Source organism: Diospyros lotus, chromosome 5 (genome assembly GCF_014633365.1).
Source record: "Diospyros lotus cultivar Yz01 chromosome 5, ASM1463336v1, whole genome shotgun sequence".
Lineage (NCBI taxonomy): Eukaryota > Viridiplantae > Streptophyta > Magnoliopsida > Ericales > Ebenaceae > Diospyros > Diospyros lotus.
This window is the reverse complement of record NC_068342.1, coordinates 28,557,387-28,580,336: the sequence shown is the minus strand read 5'-3', so window position 1 is coordinate 28,580,336 and position 22,950 is coordinate 28,557,387. Positions and strand designations below refer to the sequence as shown.

The following is a 22,950-nucleotide window of genomic DNA, read 5'->3' as shown; positions in this document are numbered from 1 at the left end:
CAGATCTTTGGCAGTCAAAAGGAGGAATTGTGATTGGTATAGATTGGAGGGGCCAAATGGATCACAATGAATAGCGATCAGTTGGACGGGATCGTGAAACCTTTGCGATCAGTAGGACTATAGGAGGAATTAGTTGCAGGGCAAAGGCAAAGTCAGTGTAGATAATTGAGAGATGGCCGAAGGGACCAGGTTGAATTAGCTGGAATCAAGAATGGAGGCGTTGGAGTTCGGGGTGACACAAACGCATGAGGCGGTGACCCACAACAAGGAGGATATTGTGACCATCAGAGAAAACATGTGGGAGGATCTAGCTACAACTCGGGAGGGAATGTAGAGAGAATTGGAGAGGCATCGGGAGACGATGGAGCAATATGGCCAACAGATCAAAAACATGTTCAACATATTGTCCTCGTTACCTCAATTCCAGTTATCGATGGATTTTCCTCCCCGCACAGTATTTGATCCAATTCTGCCCAGCCATGGCATCCTTCCTAGGACCTCTGGACTACAGGAGGCAGAGGAACAATCAGCCCAGGAATCAGAAATTTAGGTGAGAGGATCATCCCCAAACACCCCCAATCACACCCTGATGACTAGGTTGGAAATCCCCTTGTTTGAAGGGTCGAAGCCTAAATGGTGGATTCGTCAGTGTGAAAGATTTTTTTCAATTTTGTAATGTGGCTAAGAGGCAGAAAATCAATTTGGCAGTAGCCTATCTAAATGATATGGCTAATTCATGGAACCAAGGGTGGACTCGGACCAGGGGATTTAAGGCTTGGTGGGCAGATTTTGTTGTATGACCATTTTGGGGAGAAGAATATGACCGATGTGATTGAGGAGTTCAACAAGTAAAGGCAAGAGGGATCAGTGATTGATTACAAAGTTAGATTTGAGGAGCTAAGGTCCCTAATGTAAAGTTCTCAGCTAGCCCTGACGAAGCACTATTTTGTGTCAAGTTTCATAAGTGGTTGAAGGACAAATTGAGGTCAATGGTCAAGATGATGATGCATGCAACCGCAAAACAGGTGGCCGAGAAAGCAAGGTTGTAGGAATTCACTTTGGAAGCCATATTCAAGAAGCACAAGGTCTTGGCCAAACCAAGTCCCTCCACTAGCCATCTAATAGGGGAAACCCTCGGACTATAGCTATGGGAGTGATCCCTAACCCTCCTAAGGTGAACACCTTAGTACAGTGAGAAACACGACCCTAGAGTAGAAGAGACTGTTAGTGTAAGTGCTCTAGACCCAATCAGATTGGCTATGTTGTACACTGACAATTGCAATCATATTTATTATTGAATAAAGAGTTATTCAATTTCACAAGAAGTCGTTCTATTAATTTCTTGTTATTATTGTAATAACCAGATGATACTAGATAGAAGTTCATATGATATATACTGTGATTAATCTATAAAGATGTGAGATGATGCATCACAGTTTGTAGACATCATTAAATGTCCCAAGTCGTAGCAATATCAAGAATGGACATAGACAATTGCGGTAAGACTTGTATGTGCTATGTTTTTGCTATCTGATAGCATTAGGGGTCTTACACCTATAGGTATGGGGATGCCTAGACAAATACATAGGTGACCAATTTTGGAGAATATGTCACTGGACATGACTTGACATGAGAATTCATTTTGGTTATATGTTGATGGAATCCTCATACGAAATGGGTGTAACTAATCTTTAGACCTAAGGTTGTCACGGTCATCTCATAAGAAGACCGGTATGCTTTGACATTGTTACGATGGGCCTAGACAAAGGCTGCACATGGACAATCGTTGGGCATATCATGAGGCTTATGGAGATGGGTGCATACCCAAGATGAGACTCATCTACCCCTTAATAAAGGATTATGTATCTAAGACGCTTTCGGTGGATATTCACTTTAAATTCATGGCCATAGTGAAAGAGATCAATAAGGAGTTATTGATTCACTTTCTATTGAGTGAGGATATTTAGAGGATCGAAAAAAAACTCATGTGATCGTAATCAAACTCCGCCTAGGGATGTTATCCACTGCCAGTCCCAAGCCCGGATAAAGGAAGAGGGTTGTGTTAGGTAGCCGACAGCCAACGTAAAATTTAGTCGGATCCAAAACATGAACTCTAGACAAATTATGAAAAATTGTTTGGGCGTGGGCGTAACCATTCATAACGACACGCTACACTGCCCGCGTATAGTGCCAAGTGAGCTAGGGTCGCTGTATCGGCGCCCGAATGTAGTGACAAATGAGCAAGGGTTCCCGCATTTGCTTGGACGAATGTGGGTAAAGAAGTTAGTCCAAAATCAAAATCAAAATCAAAACCAAAACCAAAAACAAAATCAAAATCAAAATCAAAATCAAAAACAAAATCAAATTCAAAGTCAGAGCCAAAAACAAAATCATAGATTAAGGATTCGGTCATGGAACATAAAAACATTAACAGGCAAAGCTATGGAAGTGGTAGATGTGATGATTAAGAGAAAGATTAATATTATGTGTCTTTAAGAGACAAGATGGGTAGGGAAAAAAGCAAAAAGTTTGCCAGAAAATGGATATAAAATATGGTACACAGGAAATGATCGAGCAAAAAATGGAGTGGGGATTATTATGGATAAAAGCTTAATAGATGAGGTAGTGGATGTAAAGAGAATAAGGGATAGGATTATCATGGTGAAGGTTATTCTAGGAAGAATGACTATGAATATCTTTAGTACATATGCACCACAAGCGGGGTTAGGTGAGGAGATAAAAGCAAAATTCTAGGAAGACCTAGAGGGACTCATACAAATAATACCAAGAGCAGAGAAAGTGATTATAGGAGGTGACTTAAATGGTCACGTGGGTAGAGACGGAAACGGCTATAGAGAGGTACATGGAGGGTATGAATTCGGGGAAATTAATAATGAGGGTAAGTCTAGAGATTTTGCAATGGCATATGGGCTCATCATAACCAATACTAGGTTCAAAAAACGGGATGAACACTTAATCACATATAAAAATGTCACATCAAGCACCCAAATAGATTACTTCCTCATGAGACAAGAGGACCGGGTATGTTGTAGGGATTGTAAGGTGATACCGGGAGAGTGTTTGACTACTCAACATAGACTTCTAGTACTTGACGTCCAAGTAAGAAATTGGAAGAGAAAAAATCACATAAAACAAAATCCAAGAATCAGGTGGTGGGATTTAAAAGGGGAGAAACAACTAATCTTCAAAGAAAAATTAAGGGGTAGAAGAGAATGGAATGGAGAAGGACAAACAAATCAAATGTGGAGAGAAATGGCTAATGCCCTAAGAAGCACAGTAAATGTAGTGCTTGGAGAGACAAATGGTAGAGCCCCCCCTAACCTTAAGGAGTCTTAGTGGTGGAAAGAAGAAGTACAATTGAAAATTAAAAATAAGAAAAATTGCTATAAGGCAGTATATCAGTGCAACAATGAAGAAAATAAAAAAAATTACAAAGAATCAAAAAAGGCAGTAAAAAAAGCTGTTAGTGAAGCAAGGTCAAAAGCATACGAGAATCTATATAGACGACTTGATACAAAAGATGGAAAAAGAGATATATATAAATTAGCTAAAGCAAGAGAAAGAAAAACAAGGGATTTAAATCAAATGAAATGCATAAAAGATGAAAATCAAAATGTATTAGTGAATGAGGGAGCGATTAAGGAGAGATGGAATGAGTATTTCACAAAATTATTCAATGATGATGGCGACACAAGAGTTAAATTGGAACATCTTAGTAACTCCGAAGGGAACGTGAGCTATACATTTTATCGACGCATAAGTTCAAATGAAATAAGACAAGCATTAAAAAAGATGAAAAATTATAAGGCGGTGGGACCGGATAATATACCAATAGAAGCATGGAAATGCATGGGAGAAGAGGGCATCTCCTAGCTAACGAAATTATTTAACGCGATTCTTAAATCAAAAAAGATGCCAGATGAGTGGAGGAAGAGTACTTTGGTCCCTATATATAAGAACAAATGAGATGTTCAAAACTGTGAAAATTACAGAGGAATTAAGTTAATGAGCCATATCATGAAACTCTGAAACTCTGGGAGAGAGTAATAGAGCAGAGGCTCAAAAAAGAAACAGAGGTTTCGAAAAATTAGTTTGGTTTCATGCCTGGTAGGTCAACAATGGAAGCTATATACCTACTGAGAGGCCTAATGGAAAGGTATCGGGAGCATCAGAAGGACCTGCATATGGTGTTTATAGATCTAGAAAAGGCCTATGATAGGGTCCCTAGATAAATATTATGGGGATTTTAGAGAAGAAAGGAGTCCGAATAGCCTATATACAAGCCCTTAAGGACATATATCATGGTGCAGAGACAAGGGTCAGAACATGCGGAGGGGATACTGAACCGTTTAAAATTACAATAGGATTGCATCAAGGTTCTGCACTAAGTCCATATTTATTTGTTTTAGTAATGGATGAACTCACTAAAGATATTCAGACAGAGGTGCCATGGTGTATGCTATTTGCAGACGACATAGTGTTGGTGGATGAAACAAAAGAAGGAGTGAACACTAAACTTGAGTTATGGATAAACAATTTAGAATCTAAGGGATTTAAATTAAGCAGAAAGAAAATAAAATATATGGAATATAAATTTAGTAAGAATGCAAGAGTGGAGGATGTTATAATAAAATTGGAAGACCAAATCTTACAAAGAAAAGATCATTTCCGATATTTGGGATCAGTGATTCAAAAAGATGGAGAAATTCACAAGAATGTCACACATAGAATTAAGGCAGGTTGGCTAAAATGGAGAAATGCATCGGGGGTGTTATGTGATGGTAAAATCCCATTAAAACTGAAAGGAAAATTCTATAGGACAGCTATAAGACCAGTTTTGTTGTACAGCTCAGAATGTTGGGCAGTCAAATACCAGCATGAGTAAAAGGCGAGCATAGCGAAGATGAGGATGTTAAGATGGATGTGCGGCCATACAAGAAAAGATAAAATTAGAAATGAAGTTATTCGTAATAAGGTAGGAGTAGTGCCAATAGAAGAGAAGATGAGAGAGACTAGACTAAGATGGTTTGGTCATGTGAATAGGAGACCAAGAGACGCTCCTGTGAGGAGAGTTGATGAAATGGAACAATTAATCAAAAAAAGAGGTAGAGGCAGATCTAAGAAGACTTTGGAAGAGACATTAAAATTTGATATGAAGTTTATGGACCTCAATGAAGATATGACAAAAAACAGAAATACATGGAAGTCTAGAATTCATGTGGCCGACCCCACATAGTGGGATAAAGGTTGGATATGTTGTTGATCGTAATCAAGCAACACATCGCCAGACTTGAAATCACAGAAGATACATTGACGAGAGTATTGAATTACACAACAACCATGCTCGTGAAAGATTGTTTGCGAATTATGAATCCTTTTGAATAATTATGTAGGCATGATGTCTTGCTAGAGGCCAATCTTGTCTTATGTGTTAGTATTGACACATTGCTAATATATTCGAAAGCCTAATGAGTCATACGCAAAAGGTACAACCCCTGGCTTAAACTAGGAGAGTGGACGTATGGTTAAGTGGGATACTTCGGCAAGAAGTTATGTCGTTGTAAGTTCTCACGGAAAAAGAACAAATAGACGTAATGACGTCGATTTGACGAGAGGTCGTCATAAAGAAATGAGTTTTCTAAAATGGCGATTGATTAAATTAGGAATGAGTTTCTAATTTAATAATTTTCTATATTTGTTGGAGTGGCAAATGGGAAATAAAATATATTTAGGCTTAAATTAATATTTGGGCTAAATAGAGTATTTGGGACAAATATTAAATTAAATATTATATTTGGACTAAATTGGATTTGAAAAATTTATTGGGAATTGTTATCTTGTTTAAAGCCCTATAGTCCACACAAAATCTCCAACCACCATCCTTCTTCTTGACCAACAACCCAGGGTTGGAAAATGAGATGATACTCAGCCTAATAAGACCTGCTGCCAACATTTCTCAAACCAACTTCTCAATCTCATTTTTCTGGAGATAGGTGTAACGATAAGGCCGTATGCTTACCGGAGGTACTCCGGATTGCAACGTAATCATGTGATCCCTTTTCCAGTGCGTGGGCAACCCACAAGGCTCCTCAAACACCTCCTTAAAATCTGTTAGCAACTCATGCAAATCCCTAGGAACCGCCTCTTTTTCCCTTTTGTCCTCAGCTATCAAAATCTCAAAAACTAGCTATTAAGGGGAGAGTGCCCAAGAGGTTATAAACCTCACACCAGGAGCCTGAACTTCCAGTGTGGGACAAGTCCCATACCCTACAGTAGACCATGACATACCACCATGCTCCACAGCCCGGCGCCCACGACGGTAGGTTGTGCACTAGTCACTGCTAGTCCCGGGTGAACACTGTAATGTCGATGTCACCTCCGTCGTCGCTTGCTTGCACTGGGAGCCATAGGGCCGACTTTGATACCACTGTTACAACCCACCCTCCAAAGCTAGTTGTTAAGGGGAGGGTGCCCAAGAGGTTATAAATCTCACTAGGAGCCTGAACTTCCAATGTCGGACAAGTCTCATACCCTGCAGTCGACCATAACAGTTTTACATGGTATCAGAGCCACCACAGAAACCTTTGTTGTTTCCTCCATCTCCAGTGTTGCTTCTACTATTGTTTCCTGCTATGTCATCCCTCAAGCAATGCCTTCTTTCCCATTGTGTAATCCTTCCAACGAAGTCTTTCATCGCAGCTTGCTCTGCCACCACAATCTCCTCGCTCTCTCCATTCTTCAGGCGGCTAGTCACCATCACTGCCATCTCTTGTCGGCCCAGATCTATCGTTGCCTCACCCGTGACCGCCAACCACCAGATCTGGACTTGCCTGCGACCACCCCTTAGATCTACCTCACCTGCGACTGCCAACCATCGGATCTGACACACCCACAACTACCGACCACCGGATCTGAGTCAGATCTAGCTCACCCACGACCCCTGCCACCAGATCTTGTCGGTTCTGCCTCACCCACAACCGTCGGCCACTAGATCTGCCTTAGATCTAGCTCACTCACGACTGCTGGCCACTAGCTCTTGTCGGATCCCACCAGATTTGTCTTAGATCTAGCTCACCCACAATAGCCATCGCCTAGACCTAGGCTAGATCCGCACCGCCTCTAGCATATGGGCCGGCCATCGTCGGATTTTCTTCTCCTTCTGCGTCGATTTGTCCTCTTCTTGGTCAACGACTTCAGATCTGTCACCACCACAACCGCCTCTAGCTTCTCACCATTAGATCTGCTTCGATTGCTCCTGCCACCGCCTTCATTGCTCAAATCTTCGGCCACTACACTTCCAAATCTGACCACCTGTCTCTAAATTTTAGATCTGCTAATAGGTGCAGTTATTTCAATTTGGCCTTTCAGATCTACTTTGACCCTACCAAGTGTGATCCATTTCAGATGTTTAAGCCTAGATCTGACCCAATAGACTGGATCTATTTAGCCTAGATCCGACATATCCATTTTAGATCTGTTTAACCTAGATCTGACCCAACAAACCGGATCTATTTAACCTACGTCCAACAAATCCATTTCAGATCTATTTAACCTAGATCCGACAAATTTGCCATTAAATATGTTAGGACCTAGTAAATCCAGTTCTTTCTTTGTAGGGGTGTGCACGGTGCGGTTTGGTCGGTCTGAACCATTTTCAGAACGCCAAACTGCAGTAGCAGTTTGGCGACCAAACCATACCACGTCTGGTTTGGGTGAGGCCAAACCGCACCAATCCAGACCGCATTTGCGGTCTGGATTGGTGCGATTTACCGTGGTTTGAAAATAACCTATTTAACATACAATCTCCAACATGTTATAAATAAATAAAACATGCGACATTGTTATAACATATTCAACTATTTAGCAATAATTCTATCCAACATATTCAGCAATAGCCACTGGATAAAACCATCAAGCACCAGAAGTACAACTCAACCCCATTAATTGTGATGCCAGCTGGCTGCAAAAAATGTCCATCAGTGATTTATCACTTGAAGCTACTTAATTACAAGTAACATCCTTTAGTTTAACAGCCTCTACATTTGTTGAATCAGCTTGAGTCACAAGAAACTTCTCCATGATATTATCCAATGCTTCTGGTCAAATTCTAGCTTGCTTTTGCTATTTTAATGTCAGATTGTTCATCTATGCCTAGTAATTCTAACTAACAACTCAGAGGAAGGTGTATTTAGATTAGCATACCATTCCTTTGTGTATGGGCATTCCATCAAAGTATATAGCCTCATGATTCTGGTCAAATTCTAGCTTGCTTTCGCTATTTCAATGTCAGTCTAATTTGAAATCAGACTGTTTTTCCAAGCAAAAATTCACACAATAGTTGAGAAGTGCTATCAACTTGAGAATAAAAAATAACCTCTCCTCTAGAGTGTTTTTCAACAGGAGTGTTTTTCTCTCTAAGAAAAAATTCCAACAGAACAGAAGTGTTTCTCTCTAGACATTAATAAAAAATTAAAAATAGACTTGAGAAGTGCTATCAACTTGAGAAATACACACAATACCCATTTTAGGCTGCAGTTAGTCAATTGTTAACACTTAGCCGAATCTCTTATCAACTTGAGAAGTGTTACAAGTCACAACCTAATGACCTATTTTAGACCCAATAACAACAAACAAACAAACACACACTAGACATTAATAAAAATACACACACCTACCTATTGGAGAACCAGTCTTCGCTGCCAGGTACACGGAACGATCCTCGTTGGTGAGATCAGTTAACTGCTTCGGCCCCAGCTATGTCAGTATGTCCTGAGCTTCCTCTCCTCTGCCGCGATCTGCCCGAGCTTCGTCTCCTCTGCCTCGATCTGCCTGGCTTCCTCTCCTTTGCCTCGATCTGCCGAGCTTCCTCTCCTCTGCCTCGATCTGCCGCAGCCAGCGGTGGAACCTTGGGTGTGGGCTACCACGATAATCCAAGGACAAGGAGAAAGAGAAAGCAGAAGGGAAGACGGTGGAAGGTTGCAACAACAGGGGCGATCGGATGATTCCGATTGGGGGGAACTGGGGAAGGGTTGCGCGGGTGGGGAAGGGCCGGAGGGGGCTGTTGATTAGAGTTGCGCAGGTGGGGGAGGGGGCTGTCGATTAGGGTTGCGCGGGTGGGCGAGGGGGGGGGGGGGGGCTGCCGATTGCGATTAGGGATTAGGTTGCGGGTGGGGGAGGGGGCTCTGCAGATTGTGATTAGGGATTAGGGTTGTGGGTGGGGGAGGGGGTTGCGCGGGGCTTTGGGTGCCTTTATATATATATTTTTTAATTTTTTTTTTATTTTCTAGGCGGTTCGGTTTAAAACCGAACCGCCTACTGTCCAAATCGCAAACCGCGCGGTTTGGACAGCCTTCAAACCGTTTCCGACTGCCAAAAAAAAAAAACTAACCGGTTCAGTCTGGTTCAGTTCGGTCTGGCCAGTTTCCACGGTGCACCTGTTTTTTTGAACACCCCTACTTCTCTGGTATCTTGTCTCCCTCTCCAACCATAGCTACTAAGAAGTTAATGGGTAGTTCAAATTATCTCTCTTGGTCTAAGGCTCTTGAACTATGGTGTATGGGTCAAAGTTTAGATGATCATCTGACTACCAAGTCTGAGAATGTGACCACATACAAAACTGCGTGGGTAAAAGTTGATGCTGTGTTATGCAGCATCCTGTGGTAATCAATTTATCACTCTCTTCACCCAATCTATACCAACTATACCACCCGATGTGAGTTATGGAGTTAGGCAAATGCTCTCTATACAAATGACATCCAACGCCTGTATTCAATGGTATCTAATCTGATTAATTTGAGACATTAGGGTATGACTCTTCTCAATTTCCTTGGTCGGATAGCTTCACTGAAGGCTGAGTATAACTCTCTTCTTCCCACTGGTAAGACTGTTGTAGAAGATCTTGCTCAGAGAGACAAGTTCTTCATGGTATGTACCCTTGCTGCTATTGGTCCCAAACTTGCCCCGGTTCATGACCAGATCCTTGTTAGTCCCAACATCTCTACAATGGATGAAGTGTATTCCCGTCTTTTTTGGGTTTCCTCTGTTCCTGCAGTGCCTATCTCTTCCACAAGCGATAATTCAGTTATGGCTTCGCAGATTCAAAATCGTGGAGAACAGGGAGGGGGTCGTGGTAGTAATCGGTGCAACCGCCTCAAGTGTGACTTATGTCACAAGTTGGGGCATACTAAGGAATGGTGTTATAAGCTACATGGTCGCCTTCCTCATGCGAATGTTGCTTCTGTTGATAGTTCTCGATCTAAATCTTCTGCTAGACATCCATCGAATTCCTTCTCACTGGGGACAACTATGACGAGTATCTCAAGTACGAGACATCCCAATAGTCATCATCCACAATTGCCTCTATCACCCACTTTGTTGACTCTACTGCCTTTCTCGCTTGGTCATCCACTTTAGGACTGTAGGTTCTGAACTTAGGTGCTTCTAACCATATATCTGGTAATCCCATCTGCTCTCTCATTTTATTCGTTTTGTTTCTTTACCTTCTGTTACCTTGGCTGATGGTTCTAAAGTTGTTGCTAAAGCTATTGGCACTACCAAACCCTTACCATCTCTCCCTTTAGATTATGTCCTTTATCTTCCCCATTATCCTTTTAATCTTATATCTATCAGTCAACTTACATGTGCCTAGTGTTCTAAAAGGCGCTAGGCGCTAGTTGGGCGGCAAGCTGCTGCCTAGTGCCTAGGCAGGGCCTAAGCGCCACCTAGAAAATTTAATATTTTTTAATTTTTTAAATTTTTTTTCTTAATATATTCTTTCTTTCCCCCACCCCACCTCCCACCCCTTCAAATTTCAGCGCGTTCTCACTCCCCCCCCCAAAAAAAAATTTCACAGCACTCTCTCTCTCTCTCAAACCTGCCTCCTCCGAGCACATCGCTGCCCCCCCGCCAATGCCAATTGGATCGTCGTTGTGTTACCACAGGTAAGTCCGAAGGCTGCTCTAGTCCCTGTCCAGCAGTGGCGATGGCAGCGGCAATGGCGACAATGGAGTCGGGCTACCCAGGCGGCTGCGACGATCATCACTGGGAGCCGCCCGAGCCCGATTAATTGGGCCGGCACCTAAGGGGCCGATTTGGAGGAACTCACGGCGGCTAGGGGCCGCCTCTCCGCCGCCGTTTAGAACACTGCATATGTGCCTTAAATTGTTCTATCACCTTCAATAACAATTCTGTTACTATTTAGGACCGTAGTACGGGACAGATGCTTGGCATCGGATGTGAGTCATAGGGTCTCTATTACCTCAACCTTCCTAAACCTCCTACTGCGTGCTCAGTGAGTGAGTCTCCTATTCTTCTCCACAACCGTGTGGGGCATCCTAGTTTGGCCAAGTTTCAGAATATGGTTCCTAGTTTGTCTACACTGTCAACCTTTCATCGAGAGTCTTGTCAGCTTGGAAAACATACTAGAAGTTCTTTTTCAAAGCGTGTTAATAATCGAGTTATGTCCCCATTTGCTTTAGTTCATTCTGATATTAGGGGTCTTAGTTGTGTTGTGTCTATCTTAGGTTTTCAAAATTTTGTCATATTCATCGACGATTATTCTTGATGCAATTGGTTATATTTAATGAAAAATCATTCTAAGTTATTTTCAATTTTTGAATCCTTTTGGGTTGAAGTCAAAACACAATTTCATACATCTGTAGTCTTATGCCTACACACCACAAAAGAATGGGGTTGTTGAGCATAAAAATAGACATTTGATTGAAACTGCTCACCCTTTCCTTTTACACTATAATGTTCCTTTTTGTTTTTGGGTTGATGCTGTCATCACTACTTGCTATCTCATTAATAGGATGTCTTCCTCTGTTCTTCAGCACAAAGTTTCTCACTCTCTCCTGTTTCCTAATCAATCATTATATGTTCATCATCCTCGTGTCTTTGGTTGCATGTGCTTTGTTCATAACATGTCTCCAAGTCGGGATAAATTCTTTGCTCGATCCATCAAATGTATTTTTCTTGGTTATTCCTAACTTCAAAAAGGTTACAAGTGTTACTCTCCTACCACCCGATGCTATTTTCTATTTGCTGATGTCACATTTTTTGAGTCATCCCCTTTCTACTCTTCCCCTCCTTCTAAGAGCCATCCCATTTCCGAGGCCATCCCTATTCCATAGAGTCCTCCGATTCCTCTTTTCCTTGTTCCCTCGTCTATCCCATTATAGGTCTATCATCGACGTTCTCCGCCTCAGTCACATGATGGTCTTGGTGATGTCCCCGTGCAACCTCTCGCTTCTCCTATTGCACCAGCAACTCCTGTTGCCTCGCCTCACCTCCCACTCCAGCATCTTCACCTATCGCGACTCTACCTCATGAGGATCAGTTTCCCATTGCCCTTCGGAAAAGTACCCGTTCTACACGCAATCCTCACCCAATTTATAATTTTCTTAATTATCACCGTCTGTCTTCTCCTTACAGTGCTTTTCTTTCTTCCCTATCCTCTATTTCTATTCCCAAAACTGTTAGTGAGGCACTTTCTGATTCAGGGTGGCGACAAGCAATGGTAGAAGAGATGACCGTTTTACATTCCAATGGTACTTGGGATTTGGTTCCATTACCCCCAGGTAAATCTCGTGTTGGATGTCGATGGATTTATATTGTCAAAGTTGGTCTTGATGGGCACATTGATCGGCTTAAGGCCCGTTTGGTAGCAAAAGGGTTAACCCAAGTGTATGGTCTTGACTATGGTGATACATTTTCCCTTGTGGCTAAAATATCTTCCGTGTGTTTGTTTATCTCCATGGCCGCTCTGCGCCACTGGCCATTGTATCAACTGGACATTAAGAATGCCTTCTTACATGGTGAGCTTCAGGAGTAGATTTATATAAAGCAACCTCCAAGGTTTGTTGCTCAAGGGGAGTCTGGTTTGCTTTGTAAACTTCGACACTCACTATATGGGTTAAAACAGTCTCAGTAAGCCTGGTTTGGTCGCTTCAGTACTATTATTCAGAAAGTTGGTATGACCCACAGTGAGTCTGATCATTCAGTTTTCTACAAACACAGAAAGTGTATATACCTGATTGTCTATGTGGATGATATTGTCATTACAGGTGATGATCAGGATGATATTACTCAACTGAAGAGACATCTTTTCCATCATTTCCAGGCCAAGGACTTGGGGTTGCTTAAGTACTTTCTTGGCATAGAAGTTGCCCAATCCAACTCTAGTATAGTCATCTCTCAGTGAAAGTAGGTGTTAGACATTCTAGAAGAAACCGGGATGCTTGATTGTAAACCTATAGGCTCTCCCATGGATCCTAATGTAAACCTTTAACTAGGACAGGAGGAGCCTTTTGCAGATCCTGAAAAATATCGCAAGCTGGTTGGAAAACTTAATTATCTCACTATCACTTGGCCTGACATCTCTTTCTCCGTCAGTGTTGTCAGTCAGTTTCTATAGTCTCCTTGTGATAGCCACTGGAATGCAGTTGTTCGGATTCTCAAGTATATTAAGGGAGCTCCAGGGAAAGGACTATTGTATGAGGACAAATGTCATATTTAGGTAATCGGATATTCAGATGTTGATTGGACTGGTTCTCCATCTGATAGACAATATACTTCAGGATACTGTGTTCTGGTTGGAGGGAACCTAGTATCTTGGAAAAGTAAAAAGCAGGATGTTGTTGCTAGATCAAGTGTAGAAGTAGAATATCGTGCTATGGTCTTGGCAACATGTGAACTTATTTGGTTAAAACAATTGCTTCAGGAACTCAAGTTTAGAGAAATATCATAGATAAGATTAATTTGCGATAATCAAGCTATGTTACATATTGCCTCCAATCCAGCCTTTCATGAAAGGACCAACACATCGAGATAGATTGTCACTTCATTCGAGAAAAAATTTTATCTGGTTGTATTACTACAATTTTTGTCAATTCAAATAACCAGTTAGTAGATGTCTTTACTAAATCCCTCAGAGGTCCTCGAATTGGGTATATATATAACAAGCTTGGTGCATATGACATATATGCGCCAACTTGAGGGGGAGTGTTGAGTTGTATATAGAGATAACACTAGTGTGTGTATTCTAGACTTAGGGTTAGCCCTATGTCATGTCTTATGTCACGGCTTATGCCATGACATAAGAATGATTTTGTATAAATAGGCGTACATTCTATTAGTTAAGACGTGAAAATATTTCCAATCTTAAGTTTTACAGTAACCTTGAGGAGGAGATCTGCATTGCCAGTACCACCCGGTTTTGGATCAAAGGCAAGTGAAGATGTGGTGTGCAGATTGAAGAAGGCACTATACGAATTGAAGCAATCTCCAAGAGCATGGATTGGGCAATTCACCAAGGTAATGCTCTATATGGGATATAAACAGAGTTAGGGTGATCATACTCTGTTTGTAAACCATTCGGCCTCAAGGTGATTTGAAGACCTATTCTAAATATGGACAAGATTCTAATTACAAGGAAAGAATCAATTTAAGAAAAATAAATAAGAGGAAATACAACAATTAAAGAGATGGATTCCTAAACTAAAGTTATTTCTAAATTTAGAATAGGGAATCAAGGAATAATTTCAAGAATCTTAACAAGGTGCCACATTGGTGATGGACCACTTCATTGGACTTGAGACATCTTCCTCCTCAATTTGTCCTACTTGAATATAACCCTAGCTTGGCTGAATAAACTCCATTCAAACTCAAAACTCTCTTTCCATATCCAAGTTGAAGCAAGGCCTAAATCCACACAAACAAGACCCTGGGAGAATTGTGGTTTGGAGGGCTAAAATCAAGGACATGTTAAGAGGCTTTTTCCTTGAAGAGAGTTTGCGTTAAATGTTAGTACAAAAGGAGGCTTCATTGACAAATGGTCAACTGCCACATTGAACCTAAAGTATGCCTAGATCACTAACAATTAGCCCCTGCATTGGCAAGCTGTTAGTTTTTATTTTGACTAGATACTGAGTTTTTAAAGTTTGAATTTCATGTGTGGCAAAATTTACTTAGAGCACATGACGCCTACTATCTAATTTAAAAGAGCCAAATCATAATCCTAGTTAGGTTTCAGCTAAAATATGACTTAGCTAGGATGTCCTGAAGATTTGATATTAGTTGGTTTGAGAATTAGGTCATTGTAAATTGGCAGACATGATAGAAGAACTTCAACACTGGCATTCCAATATATACAATAACCTGATCGTAAGCCATCTGTGGTCAAAATGCCAGAGCGCATAGAGCATAGCCTTATTGTAGCCACAATGGATCAAGGATCAACATTGCAGCATAAAAAACTGTTCACTGTAGTCTGACAGTGAGATGACTGTGCCCATGATAAGCAGAAACAAAATTTGCTTTGATTTGTCACTGTGCCCATGACTATCAGGAAATTGTGGCATGATTTTTATGGAAATCAATCCATATAATTTGAACTTAGAAATTACAATCTTTTATTGAAGGAGACAATTTCATTAAATCAGATTCATAAGAAAATATTTCCTTAAAAATCAGAGAATAATTCTCAGAATTTACAGAGAAATAATGCAGAGAAAAGAAATTTTATAGAGTTCCTCACTGAGAAAAACTATAAATGCTGTGAATTCAACACTCGTAGGTTTGTTGGACAACATCTTACTGATGGAAATTTCACACATTGTCAGTCTGTGTAGTCATTTTTATTTGTTGTTTCTGCAATCCATTAAGTGGATGTATCCGAATATATCAGTATTCATTTACAAGGATTAAAGCATAAATCCAAACTACAGGGACATTGTTGAATTTTCAAGGTCATGTGGAGAAAGTTAATTTTTCTTCACATAATCAAAGGGCAGTACACGGACAGAATATATACAAGACAGAGAAAGCTAATCACATCCCTAAAAACTAGGAATCTCCCATGAATCAGCAATCAACTAATCTAGATGGAAAACAGAGAAAGTTAGAAACTGTATAATCTCCTAGCTGTACATTGCCTAAAACAGAGAGATTCTGGTATATTCTGACAGGTCACATCACTGATGACTTAGATGACAAGCTGCAGGGGAGAGCCTAATGATTCAACACAGTTCTCCAGGGTAAAAGTGAGATCTAAACCTTAAAAAAAGATCCCCACAACTCAAGAATTATAATCCACCTTCTTCCCTTAGGGCCCTGCCTCCTCTTTCTACTGATTGCTTAAGTCAACCCCCTTCCTTTCCCCTCTGGTAGTTTGACTGTTCATTCAGTATACCTGGCAACTTCTGCTACAGAATGCACACAACTTTCTCTTGCCCAATTGCTAATTAAGCCAATACAAAATTGTCGAGCCCAAGCCCAAGCCCAACCTATTATCATTCTGATTTCTAAATTTACCTGAGTAAGACAGAAAAGAGAGTTCATCTTCAAAAAATAACAGAATACCGAAATTCCTTGTAAATTAACAGAATTCATAGTAATCACTAATCATGCAAAATGCATGCAAGAACATCAACTAAAACAACACATGAAGAATAAGATTATAGAGAAAATTACCTTCTGCCAGAGATATCCATGAGCCTCATAGCAATTGCTATAGAAGGAAGCATCAACATGGTCGTGATGGCACTGATGAGAAGAGATGCAGAACCTGAACTGATTCCCATATTTGACAAAAGAACTCCAACACCTGCCTGCTCCAAAATTTGAGGAGTGTAGTAGAGTACCCCATTTATCCCAGAAAACTGCAAAAGAATAGCAACCATATGAAACAAGATAGGAAACAGAGGATCATAAAAACATAAATTAACCATTTGATAAACTGAATACTTAGAGATATATCTGCAACAGAAAACAGTGGTGTGAGTTTCAAATGTATCAAGACTGTCTTATCACTAAATGAAAATTTTATCATGATGACACAGTGACATTTTTTTTTTTAAGAAACTTAGTAATCCAAAAGCAAAATCTTGATTGGGATTGCCAAGTTTCTTGATCAGGGATATGTTATTAAAAGAATATAGAAGCTGAATAGAAATTTTTTCTTAAGCAAAATGGTAAAACTTTTATGATAAACCATCACATTAATAATTGGATTTGAGGAAATCCTTCAGTCTCTTCCATACTATTCTGAAAATTGAAATGCCCCTGGAAGTTGTCCCTGAACCCTTTTCACATTTCTCTCATTATTATTAGCCCTTAGGCTTTTCACTAGATCCCTTTTTTTTCCCTGCATATTCCTAACATAATGTCAAGACTAATTATCCCGCAAGTCAAAAGTTTGTAGCATGTCATCCAATGTGTCATAAATAGGAAAAACTTTTCAAGCCAACTAAATTAGACATGGCTTCTGAATTTCTCAAAAGGTGGTAGGAAAATAAGCTCTACTTAATATCTGATTACAATTAGGGGCTGTTGGAGAAGTTGAGAAAAGAATGATTCTGAGTTGTGGACGAGTGGATAAGAGATGAGGTTGTTATGAGAGAAAAGATAGGAGAATTTCAGACTAAGAGGATAAATAAAAGAAAGGAAAGAAAGGATGAAGCAGTTTCAAAACAGATGAGAGGAAGTCAAGTTCAAATTTATTCTAATCCATAATGTATTGTTATTTAAATTTTTTGTATTCCATTCCTGTATTTTAGGAGATTTTATAGGATATCTTGTGTATATATATATATCAAAATACATATCAATGAAGTATTGAGGAATAACTTATTTTATTCAGCTTCCAAACCTTCAATATATCCCTATATCTAGTTTGTGTTCATGGTATGTTCTTGTGAAAGACATTTCCTCCTTACCTACTAATTATAGAGTCCTTTAGGGACACGCCATGGCTGAAATTCAAGCAGCTAGTGAGACGTCTACTACCGTCCCTCATCCAACTAGAAGTACACAAGCTCCAACTGTTCCAATGGCTCTCGATAGCCATTCCCTCCAGCTTACTCAGCATAAACTAAACAGAACTAACTTTAGGAAATGGTCCCAATCAGTTTTGTTGGTAGTTAAGGGAAAAGGGAAGGTTGGTTAACTTACAAGAGCAGTCCCTAAGCCTGACACATAATCAGCAACCTATGGCATTTGGGAAGCGGAGAATTCTATTGTCATGGCCTGGTTGGTCAATTCCATGAAGCTGAAGATTGGAAGGATCTACTTGTTCTACAAGATAGCCAAGGAGATTTGGGAAGCGGTACAAGAAATATACTTAGACATGGAGAACATTGCTCAGTGTTTTCAGATTCAATCCACTATTCGAACAAGAAGGCAAGGTACTAATTCTGTTACCGAATATTATAACACAATGACAGAATTGTGGCAAGAGATGGATCTATTCTATGAAATCACTTGGGAGTGTTCTGAAAATGGAATAAAGTATAACAAGATGATAGAGAAGGAGAGAGTGTCTGACTTCCTACACGGTCTCAATTCTAATTTAGATGAAGTTAAAGGCAAATTACTTGGAACTAAGCCTTTCCCATCTATAAAGGAAGCTTTTGTAGAAGTAAGATGAGAAAAGAGCAGAAAGAGAGTGATGCTAAATTCATCAAGGTCTTCTAATAATGATGTATACACACAAACACAAGCCCTGGCTACCTCAAGGATGAAAACTCCTTAACACATCTAGAGGAGAGTCCTAGAAAGATAAACAATGGTGTGATCATTGCAACGCAATAAGCCATACCATACAAGAGATACTTGCTAGAAGATCAATGGAAAACCAGTAAATTGAAGGCCAAAGAACTAGAGGAAGGGAACCTATTAGAAGGCCGAAGGTTCTATGCTTTCCCAATATGGAGATTTTCGAATTATGATTGGTTTCCTAATAGTGTTTGTATCATATATTCTTTGTATTCTAGACTAATTTGATTATATTAGTAGCTGTATGATTTGTTTCCTTTCTGTAAATATTTCCTAAGCTAGATTAGGCAACTATTAATTAAGAATCCTTTCTAATTAGCCTTAGGATCTTGCCTATTCAGGATAGGCGTATGTGTATATATGTCTTGGCATTTCATTGAGATTAATAAGATTGGTTTTTTCAGTCTTCTTGACATGGTATCAGAGCTGATTCCGATTGCCCTCTAATTTTCGGCCTCAATTGTTTCTCTTTTTCTGTGTTCTAGTTTTAGCCCACCCTTCGGCCTTCAGTGTCGTTCTTCGCTCTTTCGCCTTGACTGTTTCTAGCTATTATTGCCATATTTCCAGTCACCTTTTTTTCTTCCCCAACCTAGGAACCATGACTGACTCCGTGGAATCTGGCAGCATGACTGAGGTTCCTTTCATGGGCAATTCTGGAAGTGGTCTAACTTCCGGTGGGGAGTTACAAAATATCTAAGCAGCCTACAGGTTGAATGAAAAAAATTATCTTAAGTGGTCTCAATTGATTAGGACTTTCTTGAAAGGTAAGGGAAGGTTGAGCCACTTAGAGGGAACCGGTCCCAAGAAGACGGATCCTACACACGCTGCATGGGATGAAGAAGATTCACTCATGATGTCCTAGCTTTGAAACTCTATGATTCCAGAAATTAGTGACACTGTGATGTTTCTCACAACTGCTAGAGAAATCTGGGAAGCAGTGAAGATAACATATTCAAAGGTGAATGATGCAGCACAGATTTATGAGATTCGAACCAAGGTTGTAGCTACTAAGCAGGGAACTCGGTCTATAACCGAGTATGCTAATTTGCTGCAAACCTTATGGCAGGAGTTGGATCACTATCAGTTCATCCAAATGAAATGTAGTGAGGATGCTGTTGTTTTCAAGAATTCAGTAGAGAAAGGGAGGACCTATGACTTTCTAACAGGATTAAATGTAGAATATAATGCAATCAAAGTGCAAATTCTTGGCAAAACGGAACTGCCTTCATTAAATAAGGCAATATTGATAGTATGAGCAAAAGAGGGGTGATGTTGGAGACTGGTCATATAGAAAATTCAGCCCTGCTTAGTTTGAAAGGGCGTGGTCAACAGAGGCTGCCAAGGGGAGATAGGAAGGCTATGGAGCCATTCAAGACCACAAACAAGGATGATTTGTGGTGTACCTATTGTCAAAAGCCTCGGCATACGATTGAAAAGTGATGGAAATTGCATGGGAAACCAACTAAAGGAGGTCCATCAAAGGGGCAGGCTTACATTGCCAATAATCAACATATTATTAAAACAAAAGGTTCCGAACATACTGGACTAATGGAGGTTCCAAACATACTGGACTAATGGAGCTAAAACAGGAGGAAATTGAGAGGCTGAGGAATCTGCTGGGACTACTTGAAAAAGAATCAGAGACAGCAAGTGCGATAGGAACCTCTAATCTAGCCTTCACAGGTATAACTTCCACTTCTATTGCTTTTCATACTTCAGATTTAAGCCTTAAAAATACTTGGATCTTTGACTCCGGTGCCACAAACCATATGACTCATTTTTCCCACAAATTTTTGTCTTATAAACCCTATCCTAGTACAAAGAAAAACATTCTAGCAGATGGGTCTTTAAAAACAGTGGTTGGACAAGGAGATGTCCTGATAAATGAAAACCTAACCCTGAAAGACGTTCTCCATGTGCCTAAATTATTCACCAACCTTGTTTCCATTAAAAAAATTGACCCATGATGCTAATTGCCGTGTTATCTTTTACTCTACCTTCTGTGAGTTTCAGGAAAAGAATTTGAGGAAGGTGATTGGGCATGCTAAAGTGAAGGAGGGGCTTTATCATCTTGAAAGTCCTAGTGAACATATTACAAAAAGGGGTTTCTCCTGCATCATTCTTAGTGAAATCCAAAAAGGATGTGCTTTGACTTCATCATTTTCACCTCGGCCATCCATCCTTTAGTGTTCTTCAATTTATGTTTCCCTCTTTGTTCGAGAGATTAGATATTAGAGAATTTTTGTGTGATGTTTGTCAATTTGCTAAACATAAGGGGCTTCTTTTCCCTTCAATAATAATAGAAGTTCTTCTCCTTTTGCTCTCATTCATAGTGATATATGGGGTCCTTCTCCTGTTTCTAATCTCTCAAGTACACGATGGTTTGTGCTTTTTATAGATGATTGCACAGGAGTGATGTGGTTATATCTACTGAAAGCTAAATTAGAAGTATGCACTGTCTTTCAAAACTTCCACACTATGATTAAAAATCAATTTGGGGCTGAGATTAAAAGAGTCCGAATAGATAATGCCAAAGACTTTTTCAATCAAACGCTGTCCAATTTTTTCAAATTAAAGGGGATAATCCATGAGTCTTCCTATGCCTACACTCCTCAGCAAAATGGGGTAGCTAAGAGAAAAAATGGTCATTTGCTTGCTGTTACAAGAGCCTTGTTGTTTCATAATAATGTTCCTAAAAACTATTGGGGAGAAACTGCCTTAACAACAACCTATCTCATTAATCGGCTGCCATCTAAAAGTCTTGACTCACACAGCCCCATTCAGCTACTTTCTAAGTTTTTTCCTTACTTCAGTCCTTCTCGCGGTCTTTATCCTAAAGTGTTTGAATGTCTGGTTTTTGTTCATAACCATTTACCTAATAGAGGTAAATTGGATTTGAGAGCTTTGAAATGTGTTTTTGTTGGGTATTCTTCCACTCAAAAAGGGTATAAGTGTTTCCATCCTCCATCAAAACGGTTCTTTGTCTCAGCCGATGTGACTTTTGTGGAGGAAAGTTCCTATTTTAACAAGTCCTATCCTCAGGGGGAGACTGCATTCTTGGAGGGCAGTGATAGGGAATTGTTCTTTCCTACTCTACCTTATTCATCTCCTCTCTCTTCTTTTTGTCATCCCAAGAATATCCCACAGGATTCTCTAAATATGATGCATGGGAAACAAGTTTATACTAGTCCACTAAAGGTCTATTCAAGGAGAAAAGTCTCAAATCCTGAACCTAAGCATGTTGAATTACCTACAGTAAGTCAAGATTCTCATCCGAGCCCTGATTTAGAACCCCAGCCTATGCATTGCCCTGATTCTAACACATCATAACCAAATTTCTCTACCCATCAAGAATCTGAACCTAATTTTGATGATCTTGACATTCCAATTGCCCTAAGGAAGGGAACTTGAACATGCACTAGGCATCCCTTGCACCTATTCTTGACTTACTCCCACTTATCTCCAGCTTATAAAGCTTTTTTTGACAAACCTACACTCTATCCCCATTCCAAAAACCTTATCTGAAGCATTAAGTAATAAAAATTGGAAGGATGCCATGAAGGTTGAGATGGAAGCTCTTGAAAAAAATTAGACCCGGGAATTGACTAAGTTACCAAAAGGGAAGATGCCGGTAGGGTGTAGAAGAGTTTTTACAGTGAAATATAAGTCTAACGGGTCCCTAGAAAGGTATAAAACTCGCCTAATAGCTAAGGGGTATACTCAAACATATGGGGTGGATTATCTTGAAACTTTTGACCTAGTAACAAAGATGAACACAGTGAGAGTTTACTATCATTAGCAGATAACTTTGACTGGCCTCTTCTACAATTTGATATAAAAAATGCTTTTCTGCATGGGGGCTTAGAAGAGGAGAGTTATATGGAAGTGCCTCTTGGTTTTGGAGTTCAAACTCAAGGAGAAAATGTAGTGTGTCGTTTAAAAAAGGCTCTCTATAGACTGAAACAATCACCAAGAGCCTGGTTTGGGCGGTTTGCATGGGTTATGGTTGGTTTAGGGTACAAGCAGAGCCAAGCTGATCACATTCTCTTTATACATTATTCAAAAAAGGGGAAACTTATAGCCTTGCTAGTCTATGTTGACGATATTTTTGTTACCGGGGATGATAAAGAAGGAATGGAGCTCTTGAAGGTGTGTTTGATTAAAGAATTTGAGATATAAGAGTTGGGGAAATTAAAATATTTTCTGGGTATCGAAGTTGCTTGATCTAAGGAAGGAATATTTATTTCTCAACATAAATACGTGTTGGATCTTTTGACAAATGTGGTATGCTTGGTGGCAGAGCTGTTGATACACCTATTGAGCCAAATCATAGACTTGGTGCTGATTCGGAAGAAGGTACAATAGATAAGGAATCCT

General features: G+C 40.0%; 1 protein-coding gene across 3 annotated transcripts in view; it reads right to left on the bottom strand.

Annotated features, from left to right (window-relative positions):
• Positions 1-22,950, bottom strand: part of LOC127802757 (monosaccharide-sensing protein 2-like) — a 60,574-nt gene that overhangs the window by 7,220 nt on the left and 30,404 nt on the right. For all 3 annotated transcript variants that reach the window (XM_052338768.1, XM_052338769.1, XM_052338767.1), the window contains exon 5: positions 16,492-16,679. In XM_052338768.1, coding sequence (XP_052194728.1) covers positions 16,492-16,679 — 188 coding nt within the window. The remainder of the gene's footprint in view (positions 1-16,491; positions 16,680-22,950) is intronic.